Genomic DNA, 16,761 nt, shown 5'->3' with positions numbered 1-16,761 from the left:
TAGTTTGGTTCTGTTAAGATCTGATAAGATCCCACGTATCAACATTAATGTTTGTGTTTTCCTTAAAGACTTGTCTTATTCCTAAAAATGGTACATTTTAGAGAGACTTCCGTGAGCTGCGGAGAAGAATGTCTCTTGTGTAGTCGATGGAATTGTCTCTGATAAGTTCACTTGATGTACCTCGTGGTTTTCCATTGATGTTCCTTTATTGGGTTTTGGCCTGGATGACCTATTTATTGGTGAGAGCTGGGAATGAAATTTTCCTCGTTGTGTCTTTTTGTTGTTGTTGTTGTTGTTGTTGCTATAGCAAAATCTGAGTTTAAAAAAAAAAAAAACACCAGAAAGATAATTTACTCGTAGCTCACCGTTTGAGGGGTCTCCGCCCTGGTTTGGCTAACTCCGTTTGTCAAGAACCTGCATTGCCCATACAGAAAGAATTAACTGCAGGAGGGTGTGGGGTGTAGGAAGGCTGCGTGACTCGGGGTGGCCAGAAAGCCGAGAGAAAGGAAGGGACAAGATACAGCCTTCGAAAACACAACCCAACCCCCACTGACCCGTTTCCTTTAACCCAGCCCCGATCCTTAGTGACATCAATCTCTGATACGGCCAGGATGATGATTCCATTCACGGAGCAATATGATGATGAGGTCAGAACCCTCGATCCCAGTCGACATCCGGTGTATTTACCAGTTTGGAACACCTGACATTTCTTCCCAGTGACATTTCATATCCAAACCACAACATCCCCTACTGTTGCAGTGGGATCTTTATCTCTTTCTAGCCTGTAGTGTGTATACTGCTCCCTCCTTCTCTCCTTCTCCATTTACCTATGTAGATATATAAATATATAGATAGATAGATAAGATGCATCTCAATATATCTCTCAACATACGTAAATATATTAAATACATACGCTAAGGTGTTTCCTTTATCAATATGTACGATACTGTTCTCGGTCTGATTCATTACTTCTGAGTCTAGCTCCGTCTGCTTGCTTTTGGATTTCTCTCTGTGTGTGGAAGGGAATACTAGGGGCTTGAACTCAGAGCCTCGTGCTCTAAGTCACTTGAGCCAGGCCTCCAGTTCCTCTGTTTGCCTGGTGATAACTTCCCACATTTGTTCTCTTTCAGTTAGCGTGAGTATTTCTTTACCAGCGTGGAGGGTTTCTTGGAAGGAACAAAAAGTTGGGTCTCTCTCTTTTTTTGTTTTTCTTTCTCCAGCCAGCCAATCTGTCTTATCACTGGAGAATTAAAAGCCTCTACCTTCAGGGTTATTACCGAAAGATACCTTTCCAGTGCCTATGATGTTGCTGTTATGATGTCTGCTTTGTCCCCGTTTCTCATTTGCTTTTCTACTCTTAACGGCGAGATTTATTCTTTCCTGCGCTCTCGTGGCTGTGTTTATCTCCCTCTTCGGTGTCTAAGAGTCCTTTAAGTATCATCGACAACGCTGGCTTAGTGGCCATAAATTCCTTCAGCGCGTGCTTAACCTGGAAGGTCTTTATTCCTTCTTCCGATCTGCAGGGTAACTTTTCTGGCTTTGTAACCTATTTTCTCTCAGGGCTTGAGATACAGCATTTCTACCCCCTTCCCGGCCTTGAGCGGTTTTTCTTCTGCTAGGAAATCTGCTGCCTTTCTGACAGGGTTGCCTTTGTAAGTGAGTTGGTGCTTAGGTTTTGTGTGGCGTCCAGCGTTCCGTCTTTGCTCTGTCTTCCTGCTATTTGACTATTACATGACACGAGAGGGGGGTTTTCCAGTCAAGTCTATTCTAGACGCCTCCCCTGCCTGAAGCGCCCGTGTCTTCCCCAAGAGATGGGAAGTTTTTGCTGAGTACGTAATATCGACTTCAACGCCCTTCTCTGTCCCAACCCCATGAAGCCTGGTCTTTTTCCAATCAAGTCCTGCGTTCACTCCCTCCCATGGATTCCGCTAGTGCATTCCAGGACTTGCAAAAGACGATCCTCTGCGTGGCTCACCACCCTGCGTTCCTGGTTTGTGTTTTACCTGACTCAGCAGCAGCATCATACGTAGTTAGGCCTTCTGGGAACGTTTATCCAGCGCTTGTTGAACATTGGTTTTGTTGTTGTTGTTATTTTGTTGTTGTTGTTACTGACTTTTATTGATCATGGGGCTTGAACTCAGGGCCTGAGCGCCATTCCCTGAGCTCTTTGGCTCAAGGCTAGTGCTCTACGGCTTTGAGCCACAGCACCACCTCTGGTTTTCTGGCGGGTTCATTGGCGATAAGAGTCTCACGGACTTTTCCTGCCCTGGCTGGCTTTGAACCGTGATCTTCAGATCTCAGCCTCTGGAGTAGCTAGGGTGACAGGCGTGAGCCACCGGCGCTGGCTCAACGTCGGCTTTTAGGTAGGCGGTAACATTCTCCAGGCTTTGATTCTAGCTCATCGGTCTTTTCTTCCTCAGCCCCCTTTGCTCGTCTCTCTTTAGTTCCTATACCTCAGAACCAATTCCATTCTGCTTGTACTCTCTCCATTTCTCTGCTTCCTCCATCTCTAAAATACTGATGGCTTCCAATTGTTTATTCCAATCTCGAGCTTACATATGCATGAGCCTACTCAGCATCTACCCAGAGACGCCTTAGGATGCTCAAACCCTAACAGATCCAAAGAGTAGAACACCTCATTTTACCTTCCGGACTTGTGTCTGCTTTTCCCCTGATCTCAGTTGGTGGCAGTGCCACCATTCTGGTTGTTCAAGACAAAAACCCCATCTCACATCCATGTAAAGAGACAAGATGCAGATGTCGGGCCACTTTTGGTGGGATTCATCCCACTAATACTATCATCAAATCGAAAATATCACGTGCCAGAAAGTGCATTGAACACATCGGACTTGTTTAATCTTACAGCATACAGAGCCAGTTTTTAAAACTTTTCGTTTTACTTTACTCTCCAGTCCTGGGGCTTGAACTCAGGGCCCGGACACTGCCCGAGCACTGTTAGTCTCTCAGTGCTCAAGGCTAGTGCTCTACGCCTTGAGCCACAGCGCCACGGCTGGCTTTTTCTGAGTAGTTTATTGAAGGGAAGAGCCTCACGGACTTCCCTTGCCCAGGCTGGCTTCAAACCACGAACCTCAGACCTCAGCCTCTCGAGTAGCTAGGATGACAGGTGTGGGCCATCAGAGCCCTGCTAGTAAGTTTGTGTCCTAATGTGTAATTCATGTATTCACGTATCGGAAACCATTATCAAAAACAAACCTCACAGCGACACGGCGCCCTGTAGAATACCACTTAGGCTCACATGTTCATAGCTGGTTGGGAGCTTGGTTGCTCCTTACTGCCGTCCAGCACTGAGAGCAGATACCACTAGGTTAGATGAAGCTTTTTTTTTTTTTTTTTTAATTCCGAATCAGAAGTGCAGCTTCTACTTCGACTGAATGAATATAATTTTGATCACCGTGGTAAAGTAAAAAAAAAAGATTAAAAACGAGAATTGAAATCAAACGATCTTAAATCAGAGACACGTGTCTATCCGCGATCTGCCCACGTTCCCGCGTGCCACCTTGCTCGCCTCGTAACCGCTCATCTTCACTTCCACCCGGCTGACGGCGTTGTCACCGCCGCAGCAGCACAGATGACAGCCCCAGCGTGCAGGTCGGGCCGTCGCCGGCCTGCTGACACCCCCCAACCCCCCCCCCATTTCCTGGGTTCACTCTGAGCAGAAGCCGGAGGCCGTGCCCCTGGGACCTCCTCTTCACCCCACAAGCGCTTCGATGCTCTCCGGTCGGATTCTTTCTTTCTCTCTCCGGATGTGTCTTCGTGAATGCTGTCCCCCAGATCCCCTGCTGGCTCTCACGCTCTTCCTCCTCCTCCTCTCTGGGCTCCTTCACCTTGCTCCTCGGGGAGACCCTGGCCGAGCGCGCACGCGCCGTGCTGGAGCATTCCACATGTCCACCCGCTGCTCCGTCTGTCCTCTCCTACATAGGTTTTGACCTACTTTGTGATCCGCCACATGTAGACGCTTGAGTACGTCTAGAAGCTAGGCACCATTATGGTGGGGAGGGGAGGGGCAGGACACCTTACTTTGCTCGCTCTCATCTAGAACGGCAGCTGGCCCATGGAAGATGGACAATAAATATTTGTTTAATTAATATGGCCCATAATCCTACGTTAGGAGAGAGGGAAAGTGCATTTGATGGCTGCGTCTGGGTCCAAAATGACCTCCATTTTCTAGATTATAGGCTAAACTTAACACCATGAAGGGGAAGATTTATAGAGATATATATCTATATATATAAATATATACCTAGATATCTATAGATAAATCTCTGTATAGATCTATATTCATATATAGATGTATATAGATATAAATAGATATATCTATATCTTCAGATATATATAGATATACCTATATAGGTCTATATAGATATATCTGTATCTGTAGACATAGATAGATCTAGATCTATATAGATAAATCTATATAGTTATGTCTATCTACAGATCTAGATGTATTTATAGATATATGGATTTAGATCTATCTATACATATCTATAGATCTATATAGATGTAGATCTAGACGTAGATCTACAGATATATCTGTAGTTATAGATATATCCATGGATATCTTCCCCTATAGATATATCCCAAAGCTGAACACCAGTTCTACAGGCATGCATAAGGATGGTTCTGCGTGACTGTGGCTTCAGAATTGAACCGTTGTAATGTATTCTTGCTCTACAAGCTGATGATCAGCATGAATAGATCTTCAGTACGGATGTCACAATCGATACTAGCTCTACCCTGACGTTTCTAGCACAGGCAGTGAAAAGAGAGCTCTGGGCCCCATGTCTAAAAAGATTCAGATAAGCCAGCCACCCATAGTTCATGCCTGTTATCCTAGCTACTCAGGAGGCTGAGATCTGAGGATCGTGGTTCAAAGCCAGCTCCGGCAGGAAAGTTCCGTGGTGACTCTCATCTCCAGTAAACCACCAGAAAACCGGAAGTGGTGCTGTGGCTCACAGTGGTAGAGCACTCACCTTGAGCAAAAGAGCTCAGGGACAGCGCCCAGGCCCAGAGTTCAAGCCCCACGACCGACAACAACAAGAAAAATGTTAGAGAACACGGACACCATTTGGACCTTTTGACTGAGGCATGTCATATTCACGGGAAGAAATGTTTGTAATATCCAGCCAGTTCTTTCCTCTCTCTCTCGCGCGCGCCCTCTCTTTGTTGTTGGTTGTGGGGTTGGTTTTTGTTTTTGTTTTTTTTTTTAGCCCGGTCATGGGGCCTGAACTCTGGGCCTGGGCGCTGTCCCCTCAGCTCTCAGCTCAAGGCTAGCGCTCTACCACCTGAGCCACAGCGCCACTTCCGGCTTTTTTCTTTTTGCTTATGTGGTGCTGAGGAATCAAACCCAGGGCCTCATGCATGCAAGGCAAGCGCTCTACCACTGAGCCACCTTCCCAGCCCCTGGTTGTGGGGTTTGAACTCTGGGTCCAGACACTGTGCCCCAGGCTGGCTTTGAGCCGAGATCCTCAGATCTCAACCCGTTGAGTAGCTAGGATGACAGGTGTGAGCCAACTGGGCACCCCGGTGTGTGTGTGTGTACACGTGTGTGTACGTGTACGTGTGTGTACCGGTGCGTGGGGTTCAGGGCAGGTACGACACTCCCTGGAGTGTAGGAGCTCCGAGAAGCGCACTTCCCCAGCCACCGTAGACGGTGTGTGAGCACCCTGACCGCCACCCCCCCCCCCCCCCCCCCCCCCCCCGCCAGTCCCAGAGGACGCTCTCTGGTTCCCAGGCCCAGGCTCTGTCATTCTCGAGGATGGTAAATGTCACTCAGCCGTCTCCCCCCCCCCCCGCCCCTCCCGCCAGCGCGGCTCGTTTGTACACTTCCCCACAGCAGCCCGGCCGGGCGCTGGGTTTTCTGTTCCTGGACTCCTTGAGGACACCTTTGATGCAGGACCAGAAAGCAATGTTTGCTAGAATGTTCCTTTCTACTGCACCGTAACTTCTGCAGCGGACGCTTGAGCTCTGCTGCCCTCACCACTACTCTCCCGTCTCTGTAAGAGCTCACCACCATCCACACACCCAGAACCTTCCACCCAGTATCTCACAACTCCTCCTCCTCCCCCCCTCCCCCTCCTCCTCCCCCCCGTCCCCCTCCTCCTCCCCTCCTCCCCCTCCTCCCCCCTCCACCACCCCCTCCCCTCCCCCTCCTCCTCCCCCCTCCACCCCCACACCTCCCTCCCTCCCCTCCCCTCCTCCTCCCCTCCTCCTCCTCCACCTCCACCCCCCCTCCTCCCTCCCCCTCCCCACCACCCCCCCTCCTCCTCCACCTCCACTCCCCACCTCCCTCCCCCCCCACCCCCTCCCCCTCCCCCTCCACCCCACCTCCCACCACCACCCACCTCCTCCTCCCCCTCCTCCTCCCCCCACCTCCTCCACTCCTCCTCCACCCCTCCCACCCCCACCTCCACCTCCACCTCCTCCCCCTCCACCTCCCCTCCCTCCCTCCACCCTCCTCACACCCCAACCTCCTCCCTCCACCCTCCCCTCCCCTCCCCACCCTCCACCCCACCCCTCCCTCCTCCTCCTCCCCCTCCTCCCCCCCTCCCCCCTCCCCCTCCCCCACCTCCTCCTCCCCTCCCCCTCCCTCCCCCCTCCCCTCCTCCTCCCCCCTCCCCTCCTCCCCTCCTCCCCCTCCTCCCCTCCCCTCCTCCTCCTCCTCCTCCTCCCCTCCCCCCTCCTCCTCCTCTCCCCCTCCCCTCCTCCCCTCCTCCCTCCCCCTCCTCCCCTCCCCCCTCCTCCTCCCCCCCTCCCTCCCCCTCCTCCCCCCCTCCCCCTCCCCTCCTCCCCTCCCCCCCTCCTCCCCCTCCTCCTCCCCTCCCTCCCCTCCTCCTCCTCCCTCCTCCTCCCTCCCCCTCCTCCTCCCTCCTCCTCCTCCCCTCTCCTCCCTCCCTCCTCCTCCCCTCCTCCTCCTCCTCCACCCCTCCTCCCCTCCCCTCCTCCTCCTCCTCCTCCCTCCCTCCTCCCCTCCCCCTCCTCCCCCTCATCCTTCTTCTTCCTCTTCTTCATCCTTTCTTCTTCTTCTTCTTACTTCATCTTCTTCTTCTTCTCCTTCTTCTATCTTCTTCTTCTTCTTCTTCTTCTTCTTCTTCTTCTTCTTCTTCTTCTTCTTCTTCTTCTTCTTCTTCTCCTCTTCTTCTCCTTCTTCTCCTTCTTCTTCTTCTTCCTCTCCTTCTCCTTCTCCGTCTTCTGTTTCTCCCCCTATTCCTCCACCCCTGCTGGTTTTGGACCCCTCTTTCTCTTCTCTGTCATGAACATACAACCATGGCAGTCTCTGTGTATTCCCCCACGCCCAAGCGGTCATTTTCCCCTCCTCTATTCTCCAAACACCATGCGGTCTGCAAAACCCACCAGCCATTCTCGCAGCTCCAGCTAGACTGGGGGGCGGTGGAAAGGTCAGAGTTCAAATCGAATGGCATCTCTCTCCCTGCGTACAGCCGAAAGGCGGCCCCCTCGGCCCGCGGTGAGAGCACCTGCTCAGCGGCTCCGTTTCTCCCTCTCTCCACAGCCCCGTCCACCGTTCCCATCATGCACCAGGTCAGCGCCACCATGAGGAGCATCACACTGTCATGGCCGCAGCCCGAGCAGCCCAATGGTATCATCCTGGACTACGAGATCCGGTACTACGAGAAGGTGAGCCGGGCCCCCGCTTGTAGGTGTGAAAGACCTAGAACCCACCGTGTGTGAGTGTGTGTGTGCGCGCATGCACGCACGTGCTTTTGTACAGGACAGCGATTTTAAGTTTGGGAGTCACGTGTCAGTCTGTCTGTAGCTTGTTTGCGTGCAAAAAGAAAGGGAATGAACACATCACAGCTTTCGGAGCAGCAGTTGAGGAAGGGGCTGTGGCAGGACCAATGTGGGCCAAGAAAATGGCACCGAACCAGCCTGTCCACAAGGGATTCGGGGCCTCGCTTCCACCACCATGAACTACAGAGTGTGCCACAATCCTAGGAAAATACAGTGCTTTCTGTACTAACCGAACACACACACACTCACAGTGTGCTCAGCAGGTTTATTTACTGATTGGGTACCTAATATCTGGATGATTTCTGTCCTCAGGAGACGGACTTTTTCTTTTGCCAGGACCTGGGGCTTGAACTCAGGGCCTGGGCGCTGTCCCCGAGCCGCCCCGTGCTCCAGGCTAGCGCTCTACCACTTGAGCTACGGCACCCCTTCTGGCTTTTTCTGAGTAAGTTTAGCGGAGAGACGAGTCTCGCAGACTCTCCTGCCCGGAGCTGGCTTCAAACCGTGAGCCTCTGCTCTCAGCCTCCCGAGTAGCTGTGATGACGGGATCACAGTCCACCGCAGAAAATACCACGGTTCCGGCTACGGACAGATAGACAGATGCTTCTGTCATGTCACACAGCTGAGATAGGAGCCGGTGACTCATCTGAGCAGGTGGCAGAGCGGGGGGAAGGGGTGGAATGTATTGGGGACCACCTGCTCCTTGTCTACCCACCGGCCCCCACAGACTCCACTTCAGCAGGTAGAGCGGCACAAAGTCACGGGCTCAACACCAGACCCAGGATGGAAGCCACGTGACTTGTTCCAGTGGCTCCACTGTGAAATCCACACCACCGAGAGACTCAGCCCCTCGCGCTGTGAAAAGAGGAAGCCAGCTCATTAATCCCTGCCAGTCAGTAGCACGCGTGCACGCCACTCAGATGCCCCGCCCACGCCACTCAGATGCCCCGCCCACACCACTCAAATGCCCCAGATGCCCCGCCCATCCCCGGGGCCGTGCGTTCCTGACCGGGTTCCAGGGAGCAGAGCGCTTCCCTTGGCGACTGAGAAGATGTTCTATCAGTGCCCTGGTTACCATTCAGCACGGGGCCGGAGACCTTTCTCCTTCGTGTACAAAGTGCTCCGCGATGAAATTCATTATGTTTCCTTGACCACGTCCAACGTGACTTTTAAGGAAAAAAGACCCTAGCCTGTGAAGTGTGTTCAAATAACCACAGTGAGAATTGGTCACACTATCCAATAGCTAGTCTGTTTCGGATACACATCTATCTATCTATCTATCTATCTATCTATCTATCTATCTATCTATCTATCTGAAATACATATACATATATGTGTATATATATTATATGTATTAGTTGGATCCTTAAAAAGAAGAGGAAAAAAAAAGAAACACACTTAACCAGACATAGCTCCAATTTATAGACAATAAAGCAGAAAGGTTAAATGACCCAGCCATCTCCCTACAGGTCACCCCCTCGCACCCCGCTAGGGAGTTCTACTCAGGAGGCTGAGATCTGAGGAATCGGTGGTTCAAAGCCAGCCCGGGCAGGAAAGTCCGTGAGATTCTTACCTCCATTTAACCACCAGAAAACTGAACGTGGCGCTGTGGCTCAAAGTAGTAGAGCGCTCACCTTGAGTGAAAAAAACAAAACACACAACAAACAAAAACTCCGGGACAGCGCCCGGGTCCTGAGTTCAAGTCCCATAACTGACCAAATAAAGAGTAGCCATTACATCTTCATATTCAATCCAGGTCCTTGTAGCAAGGGGCCGCCGCAGGCCTGCCCCCCAGGCCCGCGGAATCCCGATCCTCAGAAAACGCAAATGTGAGTCGAATCCAGCTCACAACACGTCCCAGATTGCATCCAGAGTCACCTTGCCTTCATCCTCTGCCTCCTCCTCCCCTCCCGCTCCCCGCCCAGCTCCGGGGGGAGGGCAGTGACGGGCAATGCCAGCACAGGGGGCATGTCCCGGCCCCCGGTAGCGCTGTATGTAGAACACAGGGAAGCTGGCCCACTGGGCCGTCACTTCCCAGCAGCTCATTAATGGAGAGCTCAGATGCTACCGAGCTGGTGACGCCTCCCCCCCCCCCCCCCCCCAGCTTCTCCTCACTGGCACCCAGCCCCATTCATCATCCGCTCTTGTTTACTGTCTGGTAGCACTTTTCACTCCTGGTGTCAACGCTTGTAGGCAAACCGGGGAAGGGCCATCTACATCTGCTCTCCGCTGTCTTGATGATGAAGTGTTTGCATCTCACAGGGCACTTGGCAGAAAGCGGTCCAGGCTAAGCTGGGTTGGCTTAGATGGGGGAGGGGGAAGAGTTACCCTCTTTTAAGTGTCAAGATCATTCCCCCCCCCCCCCCATAGAAATCCATTTCGACCGTGGCACTATCTTGTGCTCGGCTGATGGGTTTAAATAACGACTGCAGCGTGCCATTGGCTCGTTCACTTAGCACAGAGGTGTGGGAGGGCTTGTATGGGGGCCGGGTGGGGGGCGGGGAATGGAGGGCTAAGGGAGATGGAACGGTGGCCAGCCCTTACCAGCCACACCCTCCGACTCTGATTAGATGATCAACCCGGCCAATCGCTCAGACTCATCTGCCCGGAACTGATGGATGAGTTTGTGGGCAGCCAGGACTGATCCTCGTTTTAATCACTCGACTTCCTCCGAATGTATAGACCGTCCGGAGATTACGAGCTGACGCTAGGCCCTGGTGATCCAAATGCCAGTATATCAGAGCATGATGGTTTTTGTTTTTTTACTTGTTTTGTTTTTAAAGTGAAAGCTACTGAGCCAGTGCTTGGTCTGTCTCGAAGCGGTGTCTGGTCCTCCATCCATCTCATTCCCAGCAGTGCCCTGCTCGCTTGTGTGCTGGGAACTGTGTTCTCCTTGGCAAGGGGTGGCCACGAGGTGATTTTCCCAGTTTGGAAATCTTGGGTCTCCGGGATATCAAACTAGTGATGAATCGTCCAGGCGACCTTTTCTCCGTGGTGAACCGATTTCTTTCTGCCGACCTGGCCCAGCAGCAGTGGGGCTGGGGACTGCTCACTGCTCGGGTAGATCAGATGATGGGCGGACAGTCTACCCCCTGGCAGTCTCTTAAAGGGCCAGTGTGTAGTGACGATGGGTCTTTTCCTCGCTTTTGACTGTCGGCCGGAGGTGGCCCTGAACCCGCGTCCCCTGACGCTGCGTGTGAATTACAGAAGGACCCCTCTGGGTCTCGCATTTGAGCGTTCTCTTGTGTGTGCTACTCTCCCCCCTCTTCCCCCTCCCCCCTCTCCCCCAGGGTCCTTGGATCAGATCTCCTTCAAAATACGGGCTTGTATTTTGTATTTTGTTCAACCAATGTTGTGTCAACTCCTGTTCATTTTCCAATCCACCCGTCTAGCTCAGAAGTGTGTGTGTGTGTGTGTGTGTGTGTGTGTGTGTGTGAGAGAGAGAGAGAGAGAGAGAGAGAGAGAGAGAGAGAGCGCACCTCCTTTGTATTCACACTCAAGTACAGCATCCAGGAATACTCTCGAATCATCCATTTAACCGCCTGTCTGGCTCACTGACTGACTCACAGATGAATCACAGATATGGATGCACACCAGGCCATCCTGGCATAGGCAAAGCACTGAAAATGAGCGTTTCTACCCGGGCGCTGGTGGCTCACCCCTGCAACTGTCACTGGCCTGTGATCTCAGGAGGCTGAGACCTGAGGATCTTGGTTCGAAGCCAGCCCGGCCGGAAACTCTGTGAGACTCTGGCCTCCACTGAACCACCAGGAAGCCAGAAAGTGTAGCTATGGCTCAAAGTGTGTAGAGTGCTCGCCTTGGGCAAAGAGGAGCTCAGGGACAGTTCCTAGGCCCTGAGTTCAAGCCCCCGGACTAGCAAAACTAAACCAAACAACAACAACAACAAGCCACCATATATCCTATCAAGTCTGTGCACCCCAGAGGGTCCATAAATGAATGGGCCTACAGAGGTCAGAGTGGAAAGCACAGGAAAGACACAAGTGTGCGCGTGTGTGTGGGGGGGACCGTCTACAACGCCATCGGCTGCGTGGGCAGAGCAGAGACAAGGCCGACCAAGAGGGAGACCAGTTCTCGTAGATCTGTCAGGACCAAGGGCGGGCTGAGCATCCGGGGTAGCGCCGGCCGGGCGGGCGGGGTTGATACGGCCCTGGGGAGCTGGCCGGTGACGAACTTCCTCCCACTCTTCTGCTAGGAGCACAACGAGTTCAACTCCTCCATGGCCAGGAGCCAGACCAACACGGCCCGCATCGACGGGCTGCGGCCGGGCATGGTGTACGTGGTCCAGGTGCGCGCCCGGAACGTGGCCGGCTACGGGAAGTTCAGCGGCAAGATGTGCTTCCAGACACTGACCGACGGTGAGGCCCGGCAGCGGGGGAGGACGGGTCCTTTATTCATCCCCATCCCTGGTCAGAGCTGTGCTCCCTAGACCTCAAGACTCCCTTCTTCATCAACCCCGATGATCTGATCTCCCAGCAGCCTTTGCGCCATGCACAGGTGCACCTCTCTGTCTTCTCTTCTCCATAGTTGGTGCATTCATTTATCTAGCACATACCTACCTATCTGCATTCATGCATCCATCCATCCATCCATCCATCCATCCATCCATCCATCCATTCATCCATTCCTTCCTTCCTTCTTTAGGAGCCGTTTGCAGAGAGCTTTTCCCAATGTGAGTCTTATTTCCTGACGCCTCCCAAATCGGAAGTCTTTTTTTTTTTTTTCCTTTTGTTAGTTAACTTACAAAGGGGGATTTTTTTTTTTTTTAAAGCTGTTTTCACATAGAGTTCTATTTTAGGCCGCTGCTGATAGACTGGGTACCTGATAAGACTTTTATATTGACTCACACTTTTTTTTTTAAGTACTTGGCATTTGTGGTTTTGGTTTTTTTTTTTTGTTTTTTTTTTAATGCTGATTAGAGACCATCTAAAAATCCAATGCGCCTAATTCCAAGAGCAGCCAGTGATGGTGGATGTTTTGCTGGTATCACGTCTGACCGGGAAACACTGACAGCTGATCTCTCCCAGCCGCTCACCTGGCTGCTTTGCCCCCTTTATCTCTAGAGCGTTGACATCCGCACCCCATTCTGAGTTTATCTGGGGCACATTCTTTCTCTTTCCCCCTTGTATTCTGAGGAGGGTAAGAAGAGGTGTAAGAACGGTGAGCCAGTTCCTGGAGATTAACAGTGGCTCCTGGGGGAGGGAAGAGCACAGAACCATCTGCTTTTCCCCAAAGGACCAAGTCCCCTCATTCACCGTCCAGATTTATAGGCACTGTGGCTCAAGGAATACTAGGTAGGGTTCAAAGCCCCAAACTCTCCAACCTGCTCTGCGCGGCTGGCCTCCCTTGGCAGTTCTATTAGACAAATCAAGAATTGCTCCCAAGAAAGCTATTCCTTTTTCTTTTTTCCTTTGCATTTGACAGTTAAGTTTCCGCAGACCCCAGAGGGGGGCTCAGAGAGCTCAGAGAGCCGTGGTAAGTGGCCAAACTGAGGAGCCTCTGTCCTCATGACAGACGCTCACACGGGGGTGGCAATCCTGTTTGCCGGGGCTTACCCAGGCCTGGCTGCAGCCCACGGAGGAAAGTCTGAGGGCTGAGCGGTGGTCCACGGCGGATGGCAGGGTCGGGGTGGGCCCGTGTGGTCCCCACTCACGGTCACTGCCCACACTCAGAACTGGTGACGGCCACCTCGATCCCAGCCACCGGCCCGCTCTTGGCCAGCGTGCTGACATTTGACTTGGCACGGGCTGCTTTTGATGCCGGTGGGGTTTCACGTGGCTTCATAAGGTTTCCTTAAACAGATGGGACTGATCTGATAAAGGCAGTGTGAAGGACTCCGTGGTTGTCATTGTCATCTTCCTCCTCTTCCTCCTTCCTCCTCTTCTCTTCTTCCCCTTCCTCCCACCTCTTTCCCTCTTCTTCCTCCTCCTTCTCCTCCTCCTATTCTTCCCCTTTCCCCTCTTTCTCCTCTTTCTCTTACTTCTCTTCCTCTTTGCCTCCTCCGCCTTTTCTTCCTCTTGTTCCTCCTCCTGCTGCTTTTCTTCTTCCTTTCTGCTCTTCTTCTTTCCCATTCCTCTTCCCCTTATCTTCCCCTTCCCCCTCACCTCTTCCCCTCCTCCTTCTTTCCTTCCTTTTCCTTTCCCCCTCCTCTTCTTCTTCCTGCTCTTCTTTTTCCCCCTCCTCTTCCTCTTTCTGCTCTTCTTTTCCCCCTCCTCTTCCCCCTCCCCTCCTCCTTCTTTCCCTCCTTTTCCCTCCTCCTCCTGCTTTTCCTCATTCTCTTCCTCCTTCTGCTCTTCTTCTTCCCCCTCCTCTTCCTCTCCCCCTCCCCTTCTCTTCCTCTTCCCCTCTTCCGTCTTTTCCTCTTCTCTTTTTCCTCCTTGTCCTGCTTTTACTCTTCCTCCTCTTCCGCCTTCTACCCTTCTTCCTCTTCCCCCTCATCCTCTTTTTCTTTCCCCTCTCCTCTTCCCCTCCCCCACTCCCCCCCCACTCCCCCCCACCCCCACAGAGAGGAACGCAATCCGCCCTTCATTCTCAGAACCCGTCTGTCAAAGCTGCTCAGTTTCCACAGCTGTTGTTGTCATTTAGAGCCGGTTGTCGTTGGGCTTTGCTGGTGACTTAAAAGATGACTCTCCGTGCCAGGCGCCCGTGGCTCACACCCGTCATCCCAGCCACTCAGGAGGCTGAGAGCTGAGGATCACGGGTCAAACCCAGCCCCACCGTGCACCAAATCCTCCCCGCTCCAGCCCCGTGAGAATAGTATCTCCAGTGAACCACCAGAAAAGCAAAGCCAGACGTGAAGGTGTGGCCCAGGTGGCTGGTAGCGCGCCAGCCACGGTGGTGGGGGGGGGGGGGGGGAGGGACAACACCCAGAGCCCTGAGTTCAGAAAGACCAGAGCTTACTCTTGGCTCTGGTCCAGCGGCGGAGCGCGGGCGCGCAGCGTGCCAGTCCTACCTGCGCATTACGGCGTCGGGCGTCGGCGTGGAGGAAGGAGGCGCAGGCCGGGATGCTCACTGCAGCTTCTCTCCCCTAGACGATTACAAGTCGGAGCTGAGGGAGCAGCTGCCCCTGATCGCGGGCTCGGCGGCGGCTGGGGTGGTGTTCATTGTCTCGCTGGTGGCCATCGCCATCGTCTGCAGCAGGTGGGCCGTCCCCCGGGACCCCTCTGATCCTGAGGACACCCCCCCCCCCCCGCCCCATCCCCGCCCAGGCTCTAGGCCCGCAGCCGCTGGCAGACGGCGGGCGGGAGGGAACGCCAACGGGAATGAGCCCTGCACAGACACCAGCCTGAAGGCCTAACGAACGCTGAATGCTGCAGCCCGGTGCGTGCTGGCTGCTTCCCCAATGGCCAGCGCTCTTGTAGGCTTATACCAGGCCTCGACTTGAAGGCAGAATGTATCTGTCCACAGGAATGGGCGCAGGGGGGTGGGGGGGCCGCCAGAAAGCTGGCCCGGGCAGGAGTGGAACGTAAACCCCCCAGGGTGAGCCCGTCCGCCGGCCTTGATATCTGGATAGAGCACCCCGAGTTGAACCCCGCCCCCCTTCTGTGTATCTGCAGGAAACGGGCTTACAGCAAAGAGGCCGTGTACAGCGATAAACTCCAGCATTACAGCACGGGCCGAGGTGAGTAGGAATCACACACACACACACACACACACACACACACAGCCAGAAACCAGCAGGCTAGCGTGCACAGAGATCGGTGCAGCAGACCAGCAGCCGGTCCAGCCACCCAGGGCCCTCGTGGTCGCTCCCCGTCCCTGCAGGTTTCCCATCTTGCCCTGTGTCTTTTCCGAGGTACTCGTTGGACTCCTGATGGGCCGGATTACCTTCTGCAAGGACAAGCCCCATCTGGAACTCTAAGGGTTAAAAAAAAAACCCACAGGTTGGGTTTAGCAAAGTCAATGAATCCTGAAAATCAGACTCAGTGGGGGAAAGAAAGATGGAGGGTTCTCCGCGAAGGCCGTCTGCCTTATCTTATGCAACTGAGCGGCTGGGGGGAGTGTGCTCACCCAACTCACAGATAAGCCGCAGTACAGGAACGGGGGAATTGAAAGATGCCGAGAGCCCGCGGAGGCCCCGAGCGCCCGCCGGAATGTCTCCCCAAGTGTTTTCTTCTTTTTTTTTTTTTTTGGGTCCAGTCATAGGGCCTGAACTCTGGGCCTGGGCGCTGTCCCTCAGCTCTTCAGCTCAAGGCTAGCGCTCTACCCCTTGAGCCACAGCACCACTTCTGGCTTTTTTCTTTTTGCTTATGTGGTGCTGAGGAATCGAACCCAGGGCCTCATGCATGCAAGGCAAGCGCTCTACCGCTGAGCCACCTTCCCAGCCCCCGAAGTGTTTTCTTCTTAAACGGTGCCCGTTCAAAGTTGGCCTTACCCTGTCCTCCCATGCTCTTGGTTTTGTGTTTGTTTTTTAAATAACCTGTGGATGAAGTGGGTTTTTTCTTTATGGCTACAGTTTCTCTCCCAGGTGCATCATTACATCATAAAGCTCTGTGCCCCGGTCATTCCTTCCTCCGTATGGCAGATGGTTTTGCAAGCTCCCAAACAGGTCCTCCCGCACCTGTGCCCCCCTTCCCCCCCCCCCCCCCCCCCCCCCCCGTCTCCCTGCTTGCTCAGACCCGTCCAGCGGACTCGCTCGCGCTGTTTTGTTGTTGTTTCCTTGGTCGGTCACAGGGCTTGAACTCCAGGTCTCTGAGCTTCTTTTGCTCAACGGCGAGCGCTCTACCAGTTTTCTGGTGGTTCTTTAGAGATAAGAGTCTCACGGACTTTCCTGCCCGGGCTGGCTTCGAACCACGATCCTCAGATCTCAGCCTCCTGAGTAGCCAGGATGACAGGCGTGAGCCACGGGCGCCTGGCTCTCACTCTATTTCTAAATCGCTCCTTCTGGATCTCACGGAAGGCCCCCGGGATCTGTCCTAGCACTCCGGGGCTCTGCCCTCTGGCAGGCTTCCTTGGTAAGGAACATCTCAGCTCTCCCCA

The 16,761-nt window shown here is 53.5% G+C and overlaps 1 protein-coding gene across 1 annotated transcript in view; it reads left to right on the top strand.

Annotated features, from left to right (window-relative positions):
* The window catches only part of LOC122099859 (ephrin type-B receptor 1), an 87,380-nt gene that overhangs the window by 15,794 nt on the left and 54,825 nt on the right, over positions 1-16,761 (top strand). The window contains exons 2-5 of the mRNA XM_042670354.1: positions 7,529-7,653; positions 11,978-12,140; positions 14,814-14,922; positions 15,339-15,403. Of these exons, the coding sequence (XP_042526288.1) occupies positions 7,529-7,653; positions 11,978-12,140; positions 14,814-14,922; positions 15,339-15,403 (462 nt within the window). The remainder of the gene's footprint in view (positions 1-7,528; positions 7,654-11,977; positions 12,141-14,813; positions 14,923-15,338; positions 15,404-16,761) is intronic.

Source organism: Dipodomys spectabilis, unplaced genomic scaffold (genome assembly GCF_019054845.1).
Source record: "Dipodomys spectabilis isolate Male_0828 unplaced genomic scaffold, ASM1905484v1 ptg000542l, whole genome shotgun sequence".
Lineage (NCBI taxonomy): Eukaryota > Metazoa > Chordata > Mammalia > Rodentia > Heteromyidae > Dipodomys > Dipodomys spectabilis.
This window is presented reverse-complemented; position numbering and strand designations above follow the sequence as displayed.